This window comes from Centroberyx gerrardi, chromosome 10, assembly GCF_048128805.1.
Source record: "Centroberyx gerrardi isolate f3 chromosome 10, fCenGer3.hap1.cur.20231027, whole genome shotgun sequence".
NCBI lineage: Eukaryota > Metazoa > Chordata > Actinopteri > Beryciformes > Berycidae > Centroberyx > Centroberyx gerrardi.
The window spans coordinates 13,608,471-13,628,245 of record NC_136006.1 but is presented as its reverse complement, the minus strand read 5'-3'; the positions used below and the strand labels follow the sequence as shown (position 1 = coordinate 13,628,245).

Below are 19,775 nucleotides of genomic sequence, written 5' to 3'. Positions count from 1 at the left end.
GTCGGATCAAGGCTTGTGAGGATCTAATAAAGATTAAACAGAAAGAGCTGGACACTCTAGTTGGTAATAAACTTTTTATACGATCCCAATAACTTGCTCTGGTGTGGCTGGAAAGTTTGTAGCTCTTTACACAGTTCATTTCATTTCTGTCCGACCAGGTCAAACAGTCAATTCTTCTTCCGCTGAGAAACCACCAGACAGGTATCCTTCACAGAATGCTTACTGATATGAGGAATAAATAAAGCCTAGCCTCCGGCAGAGCTCCATTTTTCTTTGACTGTGTCCACTGTGTTCCCTTTAGTATTTCTGACGAGCCGACCATAACCGAACCAGAGAAACAGTCAGATCATCAGACAGAGAAGGACATTAATCCTCCCATAGACATCTCCTCCCTTCACCTCGCCCCGACAAAGGTAAATCCTTCACTATATTGTTTAATGTTACTAAGGCCATTGAAAGGTGCTGAAACTCAACAAATTGTTAAATGCAGGTGTAACTCAAGCTGTTTTACTAGCTATTGTAAACATTGTTTATGCCAAATATAAACCAAGTGGAGACTCTTTAACTAGCATTGTGTTATACTACCTACACTGATAAACCTGAACAGATTTTGCAGGATGGTCATAAAACATCTGGAGAGGCAAACGCTGAAGAGATTAATGAGAAAAGCAAGGCCCAGGATACTGCTTCCTGTCCTCCAGCACCAGAGGAAGCAAGCCATGAACTGTGGTCATATCAACAGTTATATGGTATGTATAGCAAACTTTAGCATGTATTTCACTTATATTATTGCACTTATCTTCCAATTCACATAACATATTTTTTATAGATGTTTTGAAGTTTTACAATATTCCCAGACTCCTCATCCATAAAATAGTTCATTTATTCCTCCAGAACAAAGCCAACAATCGGATCAGGACCAGGAAAGCGGACCAGAGGAACAGGTTTTGTTCTTGTTTATTAATTAATTAACACACTGACTGAGCTTAATTTCCTCATTAGTTTCCCCTTAAGTGGGTTTGAAGGTGCAAAAAATAACTCCATCTGTAGATCAGTCATGTACTTATTCTTTATCTGCTGATTCCACCTCTTCATTAGAGGTATAGTATGTGTATATTAAGTGACATATTAAATGTTAATAATTGACATGCTGTTCCTATGGTCAAGGGAAGTAGAATCAATATGTTTGAACATGATCTCCCTCCCTCCCAAAGCCAGAAACCATAGAATAACGACTTGAATCTGTGATTGCATCAGCCTGTTAAATATTCATACTGTAATGGTATTCTATGAATGACGGTTGCTTCATTTTTAATTACATCAGTATGTAACTGAAGTCTGTTGTACAGCTGCACAAATTATGGACGATCAAAGTTATTTGAAGCACTCAGTGTCGCTATTTTAGAGGCTTCCCTTCTACCTGGTGGAAACACTTACTCAAGATATTTTCTTAACAGGAGGGACAGTCCACCATGTCAGGCATAGAGGAGGTAATGGCAGAGGAGATGGAGGACAGAGTAGCTGTGGAGGAGGAGCAGGCATCAATCGTTACAGACGAGGAGGATAATGAGGGAGTCACTGCTTTTCCTCAGTCTACTCCTCCCAGAACCAAACCTCAGTCCTCCCCGGCAAGAATGAAAGTCGTGTCTTCCACCCCAACATTCTCACTCAAGTACGATTTAATTTGTTAAGTCATTGAACACAGCTTTCAATATGCTTTACAAAGAGATCACTGAACCACTGTTGCGATAGTCACTAACAAGGATAATATGTTTCCTGGTATTCTCTTCAGCTGCAGCCCCAGCAGCTCCCCATGTGAAGGAACCTCTGATGGCAAGTCTCCAGCTTTCCCGTTCTCCATGAACTCCGACCCCAGCATCCCAAGCTTCTCGGGATTTGGATTTGACATGGGCTCTGCACAGGAGGAGGTGAGGGATGAGGAAAAGGACCAAGAGAATTGACAGTGATCACTGATTCCTAGTATTGGACTAATGTATGTGTTTCCTTGCAGGACTCAACTTTCACGTTCACCAGCTCCTACTTCAGTGACAAGGTACCACATTTTCACTGTGACCCATACTTCATACTGTATATGAAAAACAAAAGTACCAAACTGTGTTCATCTGTCTTTTCAGAAAACCTCTGAATCCAAATCCTCAAGCGGTAAATATCAAATGTCTTTAAATATAATTTTATGCAATGTGTATACGTATATGTTGCCCACTTTGAACTGTGAACGTGTTTCTTCAGGCCCAGGTTTCCCGTTTGACCAAACAGAGTGGGGTGAAGAAGAGTTTCAGTTTTCCTTTGCCTCCAAGAGTCCTCAGACAGCCACAGCTGACCAAGATAAGACCGCCGGGGATGAATTTCCTTTCTCATTCAAGTTTTAAGAAAAACATTTGACTGAAAAATGCTGAATTATTTTATTTGTAACAGCAGTTCCTTTTCCTATTTTCTTCAGTAACAGTCTTATTTAGTAGGCAATGACTAACACTTATTGCAGGGTTTAACACTGTTATCTTAAATCAATTTTGAAGACGTTTAATAGTTTAAAATGTAAGTGAAATTTCCCAGAAGCTGCTCTCCAGAAATCATATTTATTTCTGGTTATGTTCAAAGCTTGCTATATATTTGTCTGTTTATGTTAAATAAAATATATTTAAGATCATACTTCACTGAACATTTATTTACAGTAAATTAAAGGCATTTATGACAATATCATTGTTGAATACGTTTTATTGAAGACATATAGCATCGGTATCAAAATTAAATGTAATGACATACATTCACATTTCTTTGGAGACACTCCTATTCCAAGTAGTGATGATGGGAATGTCTTTTTATAAAATATGCAAAGGAATTTAGCCTTAGTAATTGTAGTAAGTAATTGCACATAATAGTGTAGTAAATTGCATATTGTTAACCTGTGAATTGAGATTTGCTGCTCAGTTTGTATTAATGAGAGAAGCAGCGTTTCAGTCATACACAATGATGTGAACAGGAAATTTTTATTCTTAAGAACAATTGGTCCCATGAGATCAGAGAAGCCACGTGACTGTCTCACATCAATCCAATTAAATATCAATAGAGTAACTCAAACCAACCATAGAAGCAGTCAAAATTTTGTTTCTGTGCAAATTATACAGGAGCTTTTAAAATGTACTTGCAGCTAATGAGACATTAGCGTGTTAGAATACTGTCCTACTGAGGTGCTTGATTCAGTAAGCTCACAGATACACAGCGTTCAGATTAATTTACAGACATTTAAAATGGACAGTGGACTAATGAGCACCAACTTCTACCATTATCTACCTTTAAAGCATTTGTTTTCCTCAATATGCTGTTTTGATAATACAAGTTCCAACAGCATTACTCTGTCAGATTATACACAATAACCAAAACATATTTCCGTCTTTTATCTAGTATTTCCTTTAGTATGTCGCACAAACCATTTATACCACACAGTATACATTCTGCATTTTATACTATTGTTCAGTAGTAAATCTCCCATTTCTAGGTACACCCGGTCTTCCTCATTCAATGAATGAATAATTACTTTTTGTACATTCTTTAAACGTTAATTAAATATAGATTCTACTACAGTGACTACTTATGAGACTGAGGTCAATGCTGGTTTTAAATGTCATGAGTCCCTCAGGCTCGCATAGGGGATCCACAAACCGCTCTTAGAGTCTGCGGTCTGTGTAGAACCAGGCAGGAAGGATTGATAAGGGATAAATGTGGAGAGACTCAAAGTTTCCGAGTGTCTAGAACCCAGAGTCGATGCTGAGGGATCGTCGGGTCACGTGCTCAATCTCTCCTGGGACGTATTCGTTGAAGCTGGTTTGGTACTTGGCCAACATTTTTAGCATGGGCCGCAGGTTATACCACCACTGGACCTTGGGCATCCGGTGCCTGCAACATAAGAGGCATAAAGTCTGTATACTGGTGCTTATGAGATCTAAATTAACAGGATTAGGTTATTAAAAGATTATTAATACAGAGTAATGATATGGTCATTTGACAAAAATGAATGGGGTTTTTGCACTGCTTACTCAAAATCAGTCACATCCTTCAGTTCAGTGACGGGACTAAAGGCGATGACCTTCCTGTTGAGGCCAAGCACGCACGCTGTGTCTGGTGAGTTGGCAAACACACGGCCTGATGGGATAAAGTGGAATCATTACATCGCCATTGTTTGCCATTACGTTTCTAAACGACTTTGCAACAACAGTTTATTCATGTCAACTGTCATTTTGTCACTGCACCTTGCCGGAAGTTTTCAGTTATTCTCTCTGAAATCCACTGCACAGCCTTCACACCCAGCTTCGTGCCAAAATTTCTATCAAAGGGCGTAGGTGCTCCGCCCTGGAGAGAGAAGACACAAATCCAGAGTAAACAAGTGGCAATAATACTCATAGTTACCTCTCAGCATAATCGTGTATCAAGTGAAATATATTATCGCCTAACATCTAAGTTGTTAGGCTGTGTTTTGCCATAACAGATGAACTGTGGTGCATGGTGGCTCCATACCTGCTGAAGGTGTCCCAGCACATTGACTCTGCAGTCAAAGATGCCCTTCCCCTCTGATGAATACAGCTTATGGATGAAATCTGTAGTGTAGTGCTCATGGCATCTTTCATTCCTGTAGATACAGAAAATGAGGAGAACAATGAGGAAAAACAGAATCTCTACTAAATGTTTCATATATATGACATATTCCATATATATGCATTTCAATTTGATTTGATGAAATGAAAGTTAATGCAGAGATTTTTTGTTTTTCTCAATGGATGGACATATACATACACATAGCAATGTACACACATATACAGTAGATAGCATGACAACAGCACAGACAGATGGACAGAGATATTTTTCAGTGTGCTACTGCAACTGGCAATGTGTGAGTATCTCTGTATGGCTGAATAAGGGTGTTGTTTACCTCAGTACCAGACCTCGCTGGATATCCTTCTTCATCTTTTCTGTTAAATGCTCCACGTTGGTCTGTGAAAGGGCAACGTAATTAAAGAGCAGCCTTAACAACAGATGGAAAATACTGTGCTGTTAAAAAAAAACAACCCAAAAAAGAGGAAAGCAAAGGCACACGAGACTCAAGAGACTGGAGCCCCAACCACTATACCATCCCAGGTTACCTGATGCAATATTTTAACTGTAAAGAAAGGTTTTCTTTTGGTCTCACCTTCAGGTCATGGATGTTGAAGGGGTCTTCAAATATGTAGGCTGCATCAGCACCCACAGCTATACCAGTGGAGGTTGCCAGGTAGCCACAGAAACCGCCCATAGTTTCCACCACAAACACGCGCCTCTTGGTTCCAGTGGCAGACTGCTTGATCTTGTCGCAACCCTGGAGAGGAAATTGCAGTGAAATGGCAGCGGGAAAGGACACTGTGGTAATCGAAGGTGGGGTCAAGTGTTGGTCAGGGCTGGCCCATCAGAGGAACAGAGTTCACCTGCTCCTAATTAACCCCCACATATATAATGTATGTCTCTGGCCTAGTAGGAGCTGGTTGGTGAGCCTTTGGACGGAGCCAAAGACAACTGACATCCAGCCTAGAAAGCAACAAAATCTACACATAGACTACTGGACTCATCGCAGAAAGGAGGATTATTAATTGGTGTGTTGTTTATGTTGCCGTTTTATCCAATTGTGGTGCTGAATGAAGAAGCACAGATGTGAACCGGAGGGCTTTCTCAGTGCCCTTCCTCTCAGAGACTGTTGAGTTGCTACAGACATAAACCAGCACTCTTACTACTCACTGTCAATGTCAAGTATGAAGATGACAACAGGGTTCCCACACTCACTTGGACATCCAATTCAATGATGTTTCAATGATTTTCACAGTCTTGTTTGGTGAAATTCAAGGATTCAAAACTGGCATGTTTTCGCGTAAAATTTGACACCATAGAGGCCCCTTTTTTTTTACTCTTGTCAAGAAAGTCAAGAAATCAGGTTGAAATCCTTCATTTTAAAACTGCTGATATCCATCACTGGGTTTTCCTCAGGATGTGAAGTGTTTTAATAAAAAAAAATCAAGTACTTTCAAGGCCATCAAACACTTTTAAGTCTTTTCAAGGCCTGTGGGAACCCTGTGACAAGGTCTAGCTCAGTAATAAAGCACTTCATTAGATGTGATGTTTTCTGCTTTTGCGATATCATATAGAGGTAGTGAAGGCTCTATTCATCTTAACCCTGCAATATCAAAGCCACTTTATGTTAATTTGCCTCACCTCCATGGCAGCGTTGACAGCGGTGTCGGCTCCCAGGCTGAAGTCGGTTCCGGGGACGTTGTTGCTGATGGTAGCGGGGATCACACACATGGGGATGCAGAGCTCGTCGTAGCGACCCCGGGCTTCAAACAACTGCAGCACACCCTCGTACCCCTTTGAGAGACACCAAGGGGCAGAGTGAAAACCATGCTGACATACACTAAGAGTGTAAATCAACATGCAAGTAATTCAGTTTGAAGACTTATACTCTACCTACCTCAAACCCTCCAATTACGAGCAGAGCTGAGATGCCGTACTTCCTGATGGTGTCTACAATCTTCTCCATGTATTTACTTGGGAGTGTTCTGAAGAAGACAGAGATTAAAGAGTCACTCTCAGTTAAGAAGATTTCATAGTAAAACGAATAAAAATGAGAGAAATAAGATAAAAATAAGAAAAGGGTAGGGTTGAGGTAGGGAAGGGGGACAACAGATACCGCTCGCTTTTGCCTAGAAGATACAATAAAGTCAGAAATATTAGATCTAATAAATGTCTATGCATCCACAGTTGAAGGTTTTGCCTTGTTTAACCTAGCAGTCATACATTCAAGATTTACAATGTTTTGTACAAGAGTGTATCCATCATCCATCATCATTTTCATGCAAATATCAGGGGTAAACCAGTTACTAATGATAATGTTTTTTAGCAGCTGTAAAGCCAGAAAACAACTTTTTTTTTTTCTATAGTTTTTAACTTCAAGTCTTTGGTGTCATTAAGAAAACACAGACAGGGGTTCAGTACATACTGGATCTTAATGAGGTTACAAAGGACAGAATTAACATGAGACCAAAAATTGGCAACCACAGAGCATTCCCAGGACATATGCAGGAAGGTACCAGGACTATTTGAATTGCAAATATGACAGTAATACGTAGGTTGATTTAATTTCATCTTACATAACCTCTAAAAATCCCACTGAATTATTAAAATGAAAGGGGCCTCACCGTTTTGTCCCCAGCAGCGAGCCTCCTTGGCCCGTCCATCCAGCCACACTGTGCCACAGCATCTCACTCACCTGTGGAGAGGCACATGTCAGCTTCCTCTCAGTGTCGCATCAATTACTCATTTATAAAATAAGACGTAGCAGCAGGAAGGCCTCACCGCTCCATTGGCCAGTCCTTGAAAGCCGTCGCTGACAGCGTAGACCTTGTGTCCGTGAGCGAGTGCGACTCTCACAGCAGACCGCACCGCTGCGTTCATCCCTGCAGCAGGGGCTCCCACGTTCAGAATAGCCAAGGAGTGATCGCTCTGAGGGACACAAGTCAGACATTAATGATCATTATTTGTGTTTAAACTTGTCTAACTGGTGTGTAAATACCACCAACTGTGGTATTTGTTCATACAGTGTGTGTGTGTGTGTGTGTGTGTGTGTTAGAGAGAGGGAGGGAGGGGGAGAGAGAGAGAGAGAGAGAGAGAGACTCACTTGTGTCTGGGCAGGCTTCTGGAAGGCAAGAAGTTTGTAGATGTTCCAGTTGTTCTCAAAACTCCTGCAAGGATAACATTAGTTTAAGTTTGGTTTTATTTTTTATTTGCAGTTCTAAAAACACATATAAAGTGATAAAACAATGTAATAAAGCGCAATGATAAAGCATACACACACAAAAGTAGTACACACACAATAGTTGTGTAGTTGTTGAGGTGAATAAAAAAAAAAACAAGGGATTGATATGATGTTGTTTGATATGATGTGGTTTTCTTCCAAAACACTATGTATGCATTTTGGAAAACATTGCTACCTGATATTCATCTGTCATATTTCAAATACATAGACTCATAGATGATGACTCATAACTGCAATCATTAATAAGTGTAGATGAGCTTTTTTTGAAGATGGTGGATGTCACATTTTGGAATAATGTATAAAAATATTTACTATGCATCTATAAATCCCAGCTCTCACCCTCCACGCAGTTTGACAGCCTCATCAAACCTCTTCTCATTCATGGCCGTCTGCACCAGTTTAGTCTGCAAACCACAGCGCGGCGGTAAAAATAGAGCAACCTCACACTTTTTTATGACTATGTTCATTAAAACTGAATCAAGGACAAGACAAGAGAGGGACTCACCATCTCCACACACTCCACGAGAGGCAGGCGCACAGGATGGTTTCCTGACAGGCCGATGACACAGGCTGGGGTATGAGGAGTGGCTTCCATCAGGGCAACCACCGCCTCCACACCCAGCTTACTGCTCTGAACACACACACACACACACACACACACACACACACACACACACACACACAAATAAGGAATGTCTATGTTATACTGTTCATATGCACAATGCTCTGGCTAAATACATGCAGATAACATGAGCTATGGGAAGAGGGGCTGAAAGATCTAAAAAAAAAATAAAAAAAATCAAATTGTGATTATTTGACAGAATAGACAGAAAAGTTTTTCTTCAAGAAAAGTGACTGTTGAAATTTTGGACGCTCCTCTCTCTTAAGCAATTAATTGCAGCCTCTGCAATTTGGAAATTGCATAACTTCATATTGCGATTTCGACTTTTTTTCCAATTAATTGTTCAGCTCTAATGGGAAGTCCATGCTAAATGTACAAGGAGTGAAGCAAAGCTCATTTGCATTGCCTCAAATCAACATACTGTCCATGTTTCACATCTGTACCTTCACAGTATAGAGATGTATGTCCTCCAACTCACCAGTATTCTGTCAAACGCTGAGGGTGTTCCTCCTCGCTGGACGTGGCCCAGTACTGTCACTCTGGTGTCATAACCCAGACGCTTCACCACCAGCTTCACACAGACACAGAGGCATTTTACTACATTATATGTTGTCATTTAGCAGATGTACGTACACTCCAGAGAGACTATGAGAGCAAACATGAACATTTTATAAATCACAGTCACAGTCACAACATGCCTAGAATTTTTTAAACTGCGCTAAAGGCTTCTTTTGAATATTTTAACATAACTATGCAAAATGCACACAGGTTGGTAGTGCTGTTATCAGATAGAGGCAGACATCAATCATCACCATATTCATATGGTCTAGCACCTGGGAGTGGGTCAATTCCAGAAACAATTCATCAAATAAAAATAAAATCCTAAAAACTTACATCCTTTACGTAATTTGTGGAGATTGGCTCGCCCTTTCTGTCGATCGCCCCTTCTGCAATGATGATAATGTTGAGTCTGGATCCCTTAATGCGGCTCTAGAGATAAAAACATCATGTCATATACAGTACATACATGTCAATCAATATCTCAATAAAAAACAGTCCTGCCGGTAAAACTGTATTTTAAGAGAGGCATTTCAAACTCTTCTATTCCTAAAATGCTTGTAGATCAATGAGCGCATCTACATTTCACCCAGGTGAACTGCCAACAACTTTGCCTTTACTGTGACTAAAAATCTACATCCCTGGAACTAACTTACAGTCTGGTCTAGCCCTCTAGTCTTACCCCCTCCAGACGGTCGCACATTCGGTCCTCCCAGTCGTCCTGAGGAGGAGCCTCTGGAATGAAGAGCCAGTCCGCCCCAGACGCCAGCGCTGACACCAAGGCTAGATACCTAAATCACATGTAATCCCATGTTAAGTCATTAACCAACATAACATGCAGACCTACAGTAATAAAACAATATTCTATGTTTTATTCGTTGGCAGTATATAAGGAACAGCCAAACAGATCCAAGCGTTACTCACCCACAGTGGCGTCCCATGACCTCCAGGACAAATGTACGCTGGTGGCTGTTTGAGAAGCACAATTTTTATATTCAAACAAACAAACAAATAAACTGTTTTGGGACCTATGTCAACACACAAACAGAGAAATGTGTAATGACTACTGAATAACACATTTTCAGATTGTCTGGTGTAAAGCAGCAGCCTGCTGACGGGCACGGGAACAAGTATGGGCAGGATTACAGAAATCATGCCAAACAGGCTTGAATGGAGGAGAAGGATAAAAACAACACTTGGCTTGTGGACATTAACATTCCTTTGCCAGTAAATCCTTACAGTATATATAGACCAAAATACACAGCAATATGTGTTTGATTTCAGTGTCATTGTTTACATTCTCTTAATAAAACGAACATTGTGTTATGTTATATTTGCATATTCTATTACTCACTTATTGGGAGTAACTGAACAAATGAATATTACTTGTGCAAGACACTTCTAGACATTTGGTGTGATGAAGTTCCAGCTGCTTCAGTGCTGTCAGTGTGCGACATCAGAGTGTCTGACCTTTGTGCGGTGGTCATGATGGCATCAACTATCTCCATGATGCGATGCAGCGCAGAGTCGGCTCCAATGGTCATGTCAGTGCCGCAGAAGTCGTTGTCTATGGAGCCCACAAGCCCCACAATGTTCAGGTGGTCATGCTGCTTGGCCAGGGTGTCTGTGATCCTTCCTGCAAGTGGCACACACAATTAAAATAAATAAAACAAAATAATTATATTACTACAACACAAGTATGAGAGCAATTCAACATAAATGGTGACTTGATGACTTACTGTGTTACTTGACTGTCTAATTCCAGTAGTGACTTAAAGTGATATGAAGCAGTCGATAATTGCTGCCCTGGGCATTGAAACATTGCTTTAAAGGAGTATTTCACCCCGACATGAAAATTCATTCATCATCTACTCTCTGCCATGTCAGTCAAAACTAATTTTATTTGTTTTTTCAATATCAGTCTTTTTTTTTTTGTTTTTTTGTTTTTTTCTAGGTAGGATGCACATTATGTGGGCTTGAGAGGGAGGGGAATTAAGAGAGGCGGGTTTGTTATGTATCAAAAAAAAAAAGTGGATGTTTATGTATTTATCTTTTCATGTATATCTGCTTTCAAATCCCAAATAAAAACACAATTCAAAAAAAAAAAAACCTCATTTAAAGTTTGTAGGAACATCAAACCTACAGCGAAATAGCCCCCGTAGTTCCATCTCACTATCTATTAGTGTACTATCTACTAAATTATGGAAGTCAACGAGACCATCTTTTCACAGACCCCCCAAAAAAAGCATAAAATGTCTACCACATTTCTCCAAATAACTTGCAGCATGATCCAAGTGTTTTGTAGCCTAACGACTGCACAGTGAGTCCAAAAGTCCAATATTTACCCCATTATCTCCTACATTTCCCTTACTGACAATGCTCTGCTCACGTGCCCTACAGTAGCAAGCAGAGTCTTCTGCTAGAGCACTGTAGGCTGTGTGTGCAACCAGAGCGTTGTCAGTGAGGGAAATATAGGGGATAATAAGGTAAATTGGACTTTTGGACCCATGATGCAATTGTTTGGATACAAAACACTTTGATTAAGCTGCATATGTGTTGTTTTGAGAAGTCTGATGGACACTTTATGCCTTTTATGGAAACAAATGGCTCCATTAACTAGGATGGAACTACGAGGGCTAACTTGCTGTGCGTTTGTTGGCACTATGAACTTCAATGGAGTTTCTACTGACATGGGGATGAGTAGATGACTGAATTTTCATTTTGGGGTGAACTATTCCTTTAAGGCTAAGTGACAACCGTTTGTTGAGAGCGCCTCACCTTTCTGTACCAGCTCTGCCAGCAGGTTGCTCCACTCGCTGCGAAAGATGTTGGCTCCAGTGAGGCTGCCGTCTCCACCACACACACACAGGTTGGTGATGCCTCTCTTCACCAGGTTGAAGGCCGCCCCGAGCCGACCCTCACGGCTTGTGAAGGCCTTGCATCGGGCGCTGCCTATCACTGTCCCACCCTGAAGCAGAGACAAAAAACCACAAGTCACAATCCAAACTAGGACAGGCAGGAAAAGACTCAAAGCTGACCTCGTAATCTGTCATGCTAAATGACAGATACAGGCCTTTTTAGCCTGGCTCCTAATGGGACATCAGATATATCAGATAATGAAGTGGACGGATATCGAAGACAGGCGTGGCTTTCTGAGATGGGAAGTACAGATCTATATCTATGGATTTCATTAGATGGAGTCCAGTGTCAAAGCAATGACAAACAAGCCAAGCCTGAAGAAGACTTGAAATGTGAACTCACTATTAATGAAACTAACGCATCTGAGAGAGAACGAGCACAGTTCACAAACATCTTCATATATTTGCAGGCACAATCCAGGCTCCTTGAGATACTATACTTAGTCACAGAAACATGATGAAGGTCAAGCACAGCTGTTTGAAAAACAAATGGCGACTGTCAACCACACTAACAAGGATTTAAAACTTGAACTCTAAGCAAGCACATAGGACTCATAGCTCATTCAAGTTTTGGTCCACAAATAGAAAAAGAAAAAACAAACAACAAATTTAATTTAAAAACAGAAGCACATGCCCTTTCTAACACATTAGATGCACTCATCCAAGACAACTAATACTATTTTGGCAATGCAAAACTGACAATGATACTGTTTACAATTTTCTTTTGAATAACGTAACTTGCTGCTTCTTTAACTGATGAGGCCTAGTTAATGACTGCCACAGCACATGCAGCAAGGCCCCTTACCAGTTTATAACCAGTACTAGACAAGCAGGGAGAGGGGAGATGTGAAGAGATGGATGAAAGAAGAAGATGAAGAAGAAAAATCCTATCAAAGCCATACAAATGAGAGAAAGAGAGGGAGAGAGAGAAAGATTTAAGACCAGAAAGAAACAACAAAAAGGCGAAACCATAATAATGTTGTTGCACTAGTAAAGTTGTTGAGGAAGACTGTGTTAGTCCTGGGCACAAAATTATAGCTATATATAGCTAATGATAATCTTTACTACTGTTGTCAACAGTGATTGATGCCATTAAAAAAATAGTAGTCCCTTTAAGTGTACCTGTTGGATGATGTTGGTCACACTGTGCCAGTTGGCCAATTTGATGTTGTCTCCCCCATCCACAAGGCCCTGGTATCCCTAAAACCAATATAACTGATTACAAAATTGCAAAATTGTGAAAATCTGCATGTATCCACATGTAAGTCAAATGCCATGCCATTCGTATGACTAGGACAAAGTAGACTAATCACAGTAGAAAAAAGAAATAGGTGTGTGTGTGTGTGTGTGTGTGTGTGTGTGTGTTTGGTAGGGTCATAATAACATATATGGAGGAAGAGGAAGCTTGTACCTCATAAATGAGATAGACCTTGGCTCCAACATAAATGCCCATTCTGGTCACAGCTCGGACAGCAGCATTCATTCCTAGGTGAAGGACAGTTTAACACAAGATTCAGTGCTACTACTCAGTAATTCCATAGCAGCTCTTGCGCCATGTCCTGCATGGTGAAATCAAACAGTGCAAGTCTCTGACTTCATCATCTCTATTTATTGGGGCAAAGGTGCACTGCAACCTTGACAGTCCTTGGCTCTGCTGGCACAGCGCCTGACACACAGCACGTACAGTATGGCTTGTATACACAAACACTGACCTAGACATTAGGCTACCTGATGACAGTCTGCAATCAGTTATCATCATGCTTTTACATATTTGAAGGTTAACTGACTCATACTGTCTTAAAACGGCTGGAACTATTATTATTTTGATCAGATGTCAGGTAGCTTCTCTTACACTCATCATACACAACCTACTGTTGATATTGTTAACATTTTTTACCGAAAGCTAGCTTAAAATCTAGCACTTTACTAGCAAGCTACTACAGTATAATGCCGATGTGTGTGTGTGTGTGTGTGTGTGTGTATGTGTGTTTGTTTATAAGTTACCTTGGGCATCTCCACCGCTGGTCAGAACTGCTATGGCCCTGCCAGCTCCCGTCATCTTCAGCTTCTCCAGATCCATGGAGGACATCTTGACCGCCTCGCTTCACCTCACAACAAGAAAACTGGTATAAAACAAACCGATATTCCTCAACTGAAGACAGAGGGGAGTTTCGTAAAGCTGGGCTTGGCCAGATGTTGGGTTGTCCTGTCCTGCTTCCTTGTTGGCAGCAGGCTGAACCTCTGCCTACTACGTGCCTGGGTTTGACTCCTCCCTGTCCAAAGGAGATCACGTAACGTCGGTAGGTGATCACGGTCAGCGAGCGTTTGTTTTAGAACCCCAGAACGTCCGGCAAGCTTCGATTCCTACAGTGGTAAGTATCTTAAAATAAACTCCGCCTCTCCGCCGAACCGTGAGATATATATCAGCGGTAAAGCTCAAAGCGAACAATAAACCTCAATTTCAATAGGTTTTATTGCACGTATCATACAAGTTCTTAAGGCAACACCCAAGGTGACATTGTGAATATAATTTGAAGTTTCCTATTGTTCTTCAGCATGCACTTCGATAATAGATATAAATCAAATCCCGTTTAAGAAAGAAGTACCAGTGCTGAAACATTTTCAGAACAATGTTAAGTGAAGTGCCTGCTGAAGAAAAATAAGAAACTTCATGATGTTCAAAGTGTCACCTATAGAACTACTTTTAGTTTTTTTCCCCAAAATTTCTTACCTTGTTTTTTGTAACTGACATAGTCATAAACATTATAGAATATAATGCATTAGCATTATATTCTCTGATCTCTCCTGAATACAGTAGGATATCAAAGGTGAATAACCCTCACCATTCAATAATTTGCAGGATCTTTATGGCCTGCGGCTACCTAACCATTATTTGTCTCCATGCACAACTCTCCCTGAAAGCTAGAAACCAAAGAAACAAATCTATGATACACTGATGTAGAGTGCTGGGAGCTTTATATTAAAGTAATATATTCATCTACAGAAAATAATGTAGGATAATGTCAAAGAATAATTTCCCATCATTATGAATTAATTTGTGTGCTTGTGTCATAGCAGTACTTGTGGACATATGGGTAATATATAAGATTAGTCTCCATTATGGGTAATTGTGACTTTTGCAAAACTGAGTCTGGGGTCGGTGTGGTTACTTGAAACTATTAGACAAAAACATACAGTATCATCAAACGTTTTGGAGTGTGCCTATAGATGATCATTGTATTCATAACATGGTCAGTGTTTACATTAGACTCTCCAGTAACTAACTACTCAGGCCAATGAGCTGATCCCAGGCTAGTCAAGCTTGTTTTGCTTGTTTTGTTTTTCACCCTATAGGGGCTTTGAACTGCATGGTGGCCAGTCCATGTCATAGGTGTCATAGGTTTGAAGTGTTTTATAATTCATTCAGTATTTTTTTTTACAATAGAGACACCATTTACTAAACACTCCAGCTGGTAACATAAGTAATTTAATTCAAAAATGAATAGCTACAAGACAGGTCTGCCAGCAGTTCCTGCACCCTATGTTTGATTATTATTTCACATTTGAAACTTAAATCATACATTAAAATTATCATTCTTACACACTCTTTCATACTATGTAGACCTGCTATGATATGTCTAATACTTTTGTACTGTCAGTGGCTTCTATGCATACTCAGTGGATTTTAGGTCAATTTTAAGTCAATCTTATATTGTGGATTTTCCATTTCCCCTTTAAAATGTCCTGACTCATGATATGAAAAAAGCTCAATTTGATTACTTACTTACTCTAGACTTCCATTGTCTTCTACCATATTATACTACTCTATTCTATAAATATGTCATACCACCCTATGCAATAGGCCTAATCCTTCAGCACCTTTTAAACTCATTAAATGTACTTAACATATTGTGTGTACATATTTTCCTAAGAAAATAAATGTAACTTTTCGAGTTGAAATGCTTTAGGACTTGTACATTTGTACAGATGCCTATGAGGCAGGGAAAACTCTTCTCTCTTGTTACTAGCTATATGAGATAATAGTGAGTTAATTCTCAGGAATACAGATCAAACTGTCCTTGGCCATAGAAATAAAAATCAATTATCACACTATGGGCAAATTCTAAAGCTGAAAATCAGTGGCAATGTCTTTGAGCAGAGAAGAGACAGAGACTACAAGGTGTTGGGTACAGTACATCAGCATTTATTCCATGCAGTTGTTTGCTCTGATTTTATTCTCCCGGATACCCATTGCACTGTACACTGAATAATACAGGAAATTGACAGGACTGGTTGATCATAATGCCATTCAACAGGAGAGGGAATTGGAAATGTGAGAGTAACAAAGAAACAGATGTTTGAAACAGATGGGATGAGGCAACATGATGTCCACAGTTAGAGACACTTTCACAGAAACTCAGGTGTAAGTAACTGGCATTTTGATTAGAGAGGAGAGGGGGAGTTGACAGAAAACCTGCATCACATGTCCTCAGACATAAAGTTTCATTTACCCTGTTGTGAAAGTCCTTTGACGGACCGGTTCTTTAGCTGTAAGAGAAGTGACTTCCTTACAGCCTGTGTCGAGAAAAAGAAGCTTTAGGAACAGTTGATGCTGCCGAGTATTGATGTAAAGCCAGCTAAATCCATACTTTATGTCCGGTAACATGGATTGAGAGTAGTTGTACATGAGAATTTAATTGATGAATGGTACATGGACAAAAAAAAAACTGATAACAAATGATATGACAATGCCTTTTTTTTTTCTTTTTTTTTTACCATGCAATACTGTCCTCTTCCCATACCAATTTGTTGTGCTTCCTTTCAATAATACTTATCAGGAGAAATCATAAGACAAGACATAACATTTCTAAAGCTGCCTGAAATTAAAAAGAACGCTACACCTGACCGGTCATTCATAATAAATTAAATTCAATAATCATGTAGGCCAGCTACAAAGAAAAACAAAACAAGATTAAAATTAAATTAAAACTTTACAACAATCATACTTCACAGGATATATGCCAGAAAGACAGTGTTATTAACACCTTTGTCTGATTACCCAGTCGTTACAATACACTAGGTTACTTTATTTCACACGTAAACAGAGTGAAGAAGGTTGAAGGAGGACAGGCTCTTGGAAAGGGAACCGGTGGGAAGTCTTTCCAAAGCTTTAAAGCAAAAGATTATTATCCATCAACAGACAGAGCTTTAGGTTCACCAGCCTTCGTGACTCAACACCCACGCGCGGCAGTCAATACTGATGTAACACAGATGGGTATAGCTTCAATAATTTCCTGCTTATTTTCAACCAGTCAGCTGGTCAGCGACAGAAGCCAAAAGCTCTGACCGAGCCGTGCGATACGTTAAGAGAGGACAAAAACAGGTCACATTACATTTACAGATGTTTATATACAGGAGCAACTAACACTGAGATGAGGTTGTTGAAAACCAAGAGCAGCTCGGTGCTCTGTGGCCTTGTCTCTGGCTTATATTCCTTACAGCCATCTTCATACGCTTGAGCTGACATTTTGACATTTAGCTCGTTATTAATTCAACCCTGGCTGGCTATTTTAACTACAAAATCATTTAAGTGGATGACAAACACTGAAACAGGGATAAAATCATCGCTCTCGAAAGGTGCAGTATCCCTTTTCAAAGAGAACGAGACAAAAAAAGTAATATTGCTAGGATCCTAGGATTAGAATGAAAACATTAGATAAAATGACCTGGAGTAGAAAAAGGAATGAAGCCAGTACATTTATATAACACAAGGCAAAGTAAATCATTGTAGCGGTCGCCATCTAGTGGCTGTTGATATATTGCTCCGGCTCCCAGTCGGCAACTTAAAACCTGAGCATCAAACCAGGAAAGGCAAGTTCACAAAAAAAGGGGACAGTTTAAAAATATAGCATCTATAATTTTGTTTGCCACTTACTGCTATCCTCTAGCCACCAGTCACACTGTGTTGTGTCCAGCCAGCTAGACACCCCATATCCTGAGCTAGCAACCCCCTCTTCACCTGAGCGTCAAGCTACGTTATTGCTGTTTCGTTCATTACAGCACAGGAAACAATTAGGTGCCTGTATTTTGGACATTGCATTTCACTAAACTGCACAGTTGGTGCCATATCACACACAAACACTCGTATCAGACAGAATGTATTACCCTGCTAGAAAATGGAAAATGGGAGACTCTGGACCTAATGATTTTAAGAGAAGGGATACTGCACCGTGATTGCAACTAAAACTAAAACTCTACGTCTCTACATAACATTAATGTCCATTACAACAATAAAGGGTTGAACATCAAGGCTATCCTTAAGACTTTTTAATATACCTGCATGGTCCATAATATGTGCCACTCAAGAACATTCCAACACACAATAATTGGTCCAGTCTGGTTTCTCACAGTTCTAGAGCAATCCTGAGATGAGACTTGAAACTGTAATGTCCAATGGAGAGGAAAGGCTTCGTGTTCGTAAACACTGATAACTCGCTATCCGCTCGCGACATCTGATTAATGACAATGATGACGTCGTCTCGGAGAAGGATGAGCTGGGTCGGCGTTTGCAGACGGGAGAGGAAGGAGGTCTTTTTTGTTTTTTTTCCCCCTTAATGTAGAGTCTGCATCTCCTCTCCTTTACTAGCTTTGTCCACTTCATGCAGTCTTCTGGCAGCCTTTGCATTTGCAAGCCACACAGGCATGCTGGGATGTTTCAGCAGGGATCCTGATGACTAGACACACGTGGTCGTGGTCGTGGTCGTGGTCGGGTTCGGGGGGGAAGTCCGGGGACAAAGACGGGCTGTTCATGCTGGTGTTCACACTGTTTTCATGGTCTCCCTGGTGGGGAGGGGCTTTGTACTGTAAACTCATGATAAAGCAGGTCGGTCATACTGTAGTAATCACGGAGACAGTGCTGGTTGGTGTGTTTTTTTTTCGGTCTAACGCAGTAAGATGCTAACAGTGACCGCAGCCGTCCTGTTGTCCCAGATCAGGATGCTTGTTGTGACGCTCCTGGTCTGGGTCGGTCACCTGAGAGACCAGCGATCACTGAGAGACGCACATCGCCATGGTATATAACCCCACGATTAGCTGCCTGCCTCAGATGGATCAACGCTTCACTGCATCCTCCTTCTCTTCCTCCTCATCATCGTCATCATCATCATCCACATCTTCATCCATTCTCAGTCTCTCACCAACAGTCAGCCCATGCTCAGTTTCAAAATGTGTCTTTTGTTGTTGTTTTTTTGTTCGTTTCAGAGAATGTACAGAGTTCCTGAATTTTCCCTCAAAACTCAGACAAAAATAAATTATGAATGTTACACTATCTACTGTACAATATCATTCAAAAGGGAATCCCTGCCTTGGGTTGCCTGGATGCTGGGTTAGAGATGGGGGAAGGTTATGAGGAGAAGATGGGGGTTTGGGTTTTTTTTGGGGTGGTCTAGGAGCGACTGCATGGGGCTTTGCGATGGGGAGCTTTGTTTACAGTGTGGTCCTCTTATTGCTGTAGTTCCTGCACGGCTGAGTGGGATACGATGGCCTCCAGGCAAAGAGAGAGCGGAGCCCGGGGGGTGTTTCACCATGAGGAGGGGGCTCCAGGTTTGTTGTTCCTAATGGTGGCATCAGAGCACTCCGCCTCTGACGAGTCACAGTCCGAGTCTCCAAACTGTAGTGGATTCTGAGGGGAACAGAGAGAACAGACAGAGGGACATTAGTGCACAATCAGATCGATTACATATATTCAACCTAAACTTTTTTCATTTTTTACCATTTTCATGCCAAAGAATGACAAATATTCAGTGTTTCCCCAAGAATGTTATCC

The 19,775-nt window shown here is 40.6% G+C and overlaps 3 protein-coding genes across 3 annotated transcripts in view; 1 reads left to right on the top strand and 2 right to left on the bottom strand.

The window, feature by feature from the left end:
- The first annotated feature begins 1,472 nt into the window (after nt 1-1,472).
- On the top strand, nt 1,473-2,390 carry LOC144539836 (uncharacterized). The gene is made up of 5 exons (XM_078285923.1): nt 1,473-1,672; nt 1,793-1,928; nt 2,012-2,053; nt 2,136-2,163; nt 2,251-2,390. Exons 1-5 carry the CDS (start codon nt 1,473-1,475, stop codon nt 2,388-2,390), a joined length of 546 nt encoding a protein of 181 aa, XP_078142049.1.
- A 339-nt stretch (nt 2,391-2,729) lies between these two features.
- Nucleotides 2,730-14,183, bottom strand: pfkla (phosphofructokinase, liver a). The gene is made up of 22 exons (XM_071918364.2): nt 13,955-14,183; nt 13,362-13,435; nt 13,073-13,150; nt 11,811-12,000; nt 10,503-10,668; nt 9,957-10,001; nt 9,715-9,823; nt 9,369-9,464; nt 8,953-9,045; nt 8,358-8,483; nt 8,192-8,256; nt 7,715-7,778; nt 7,393-7,539; nt 7,236-7,306; nt 6,509-6,596; nt 6,253-6,405; nt 5,204-5,368; nt 4,946-5,007; nt 4,534-4,645; nt 4,269-4,368; nt 4,056-4,161; nt 2,730-3,915 (listed from the first exon to the last, which is right to left on the bottom strand). The coding sequence occupies exons 1-22, from the start codon at nt 14,037-14,039 to the stop codon at nt 3,768-3,770; spliced, it is 2,343 nt and encodes a 780-aa protein (XP_071774465.1). The 5' UTR covers nt 14,040-14,183; the 3' UTR covers nt 2,730-3,767.
- A 1,948-nt stretch (nt 14,184-16,131) lies between these two features.
- map3k13 (mitogen-activated protein kinase kinase kinase 13) overlaps nt 16,132-19,775 on the bottom strand; it is a 30,996-nt gene continuing 27,352 nt past the window's right edge. Inside the window, exon 15 of the mRNA XM_071918359.2 lies at nt 16,132-19,631. Within this exon, the coding sequence (XP_071774460.1) occupies nt 19,530-19,631 (102 nt within the window). The 3' untranslated portion in view covers nt 16,132-19,529. The remainder of the gene's footprint in view (nt 19,632-19,775) is intronic.

What these genes read in the sequence shown, in the direction of transcription:
- LOC144539836 (XM_078285923.1), top strand. Translation starts at nt 1,473, where the DNA reads ATGTCAGGCATAGAGGAGGTAATGGCAGAGGAGATGGAGGACAGAGTA. An exon ending in ACCCCAACATTCTCACTCAA is followed by an intron (nt 1,673 to 1,792) that starts GTACGATTTAAT and finishes TATTCTCTTCAG; the next exon opens with CTGCAGCCCCAGCAGCTCCC. An exon ending in GCTCCTACTTCAGTGACAAG is followed by an intron (nt 2,054 to 2,135) that starts GTACCACATTTT and finishes CTGTCTTTTCAG; the next exon opens with AAAACCTCTGAATCCAAATC.
- pfkla (XM_071918364.2), bottom strand. Translation starts at nt 14,039, where the DNA reads ATGTCCTCCATGGATCTGGAGAAGCTGAAGATGACGGGAGCTGGCAGG. An exon ending in AGGTCTATCTCATTTATGAG is followed by an intron (nt 13,151 to 13,361) that starts GTACAAGCTTCC and finishes TATTGGTTTTAG; the next exon opens with GGATACCAGGGCCTTGTGGA. An exon ending in CAGCGAGGTCTGGTACTGAG is followed by an intron (nt 4,646 to 4,945) that starts GTAAACAACACC and finishes CTGTATCTACAG; the next exon opens with GAATGAAAGATGCCATGAGC.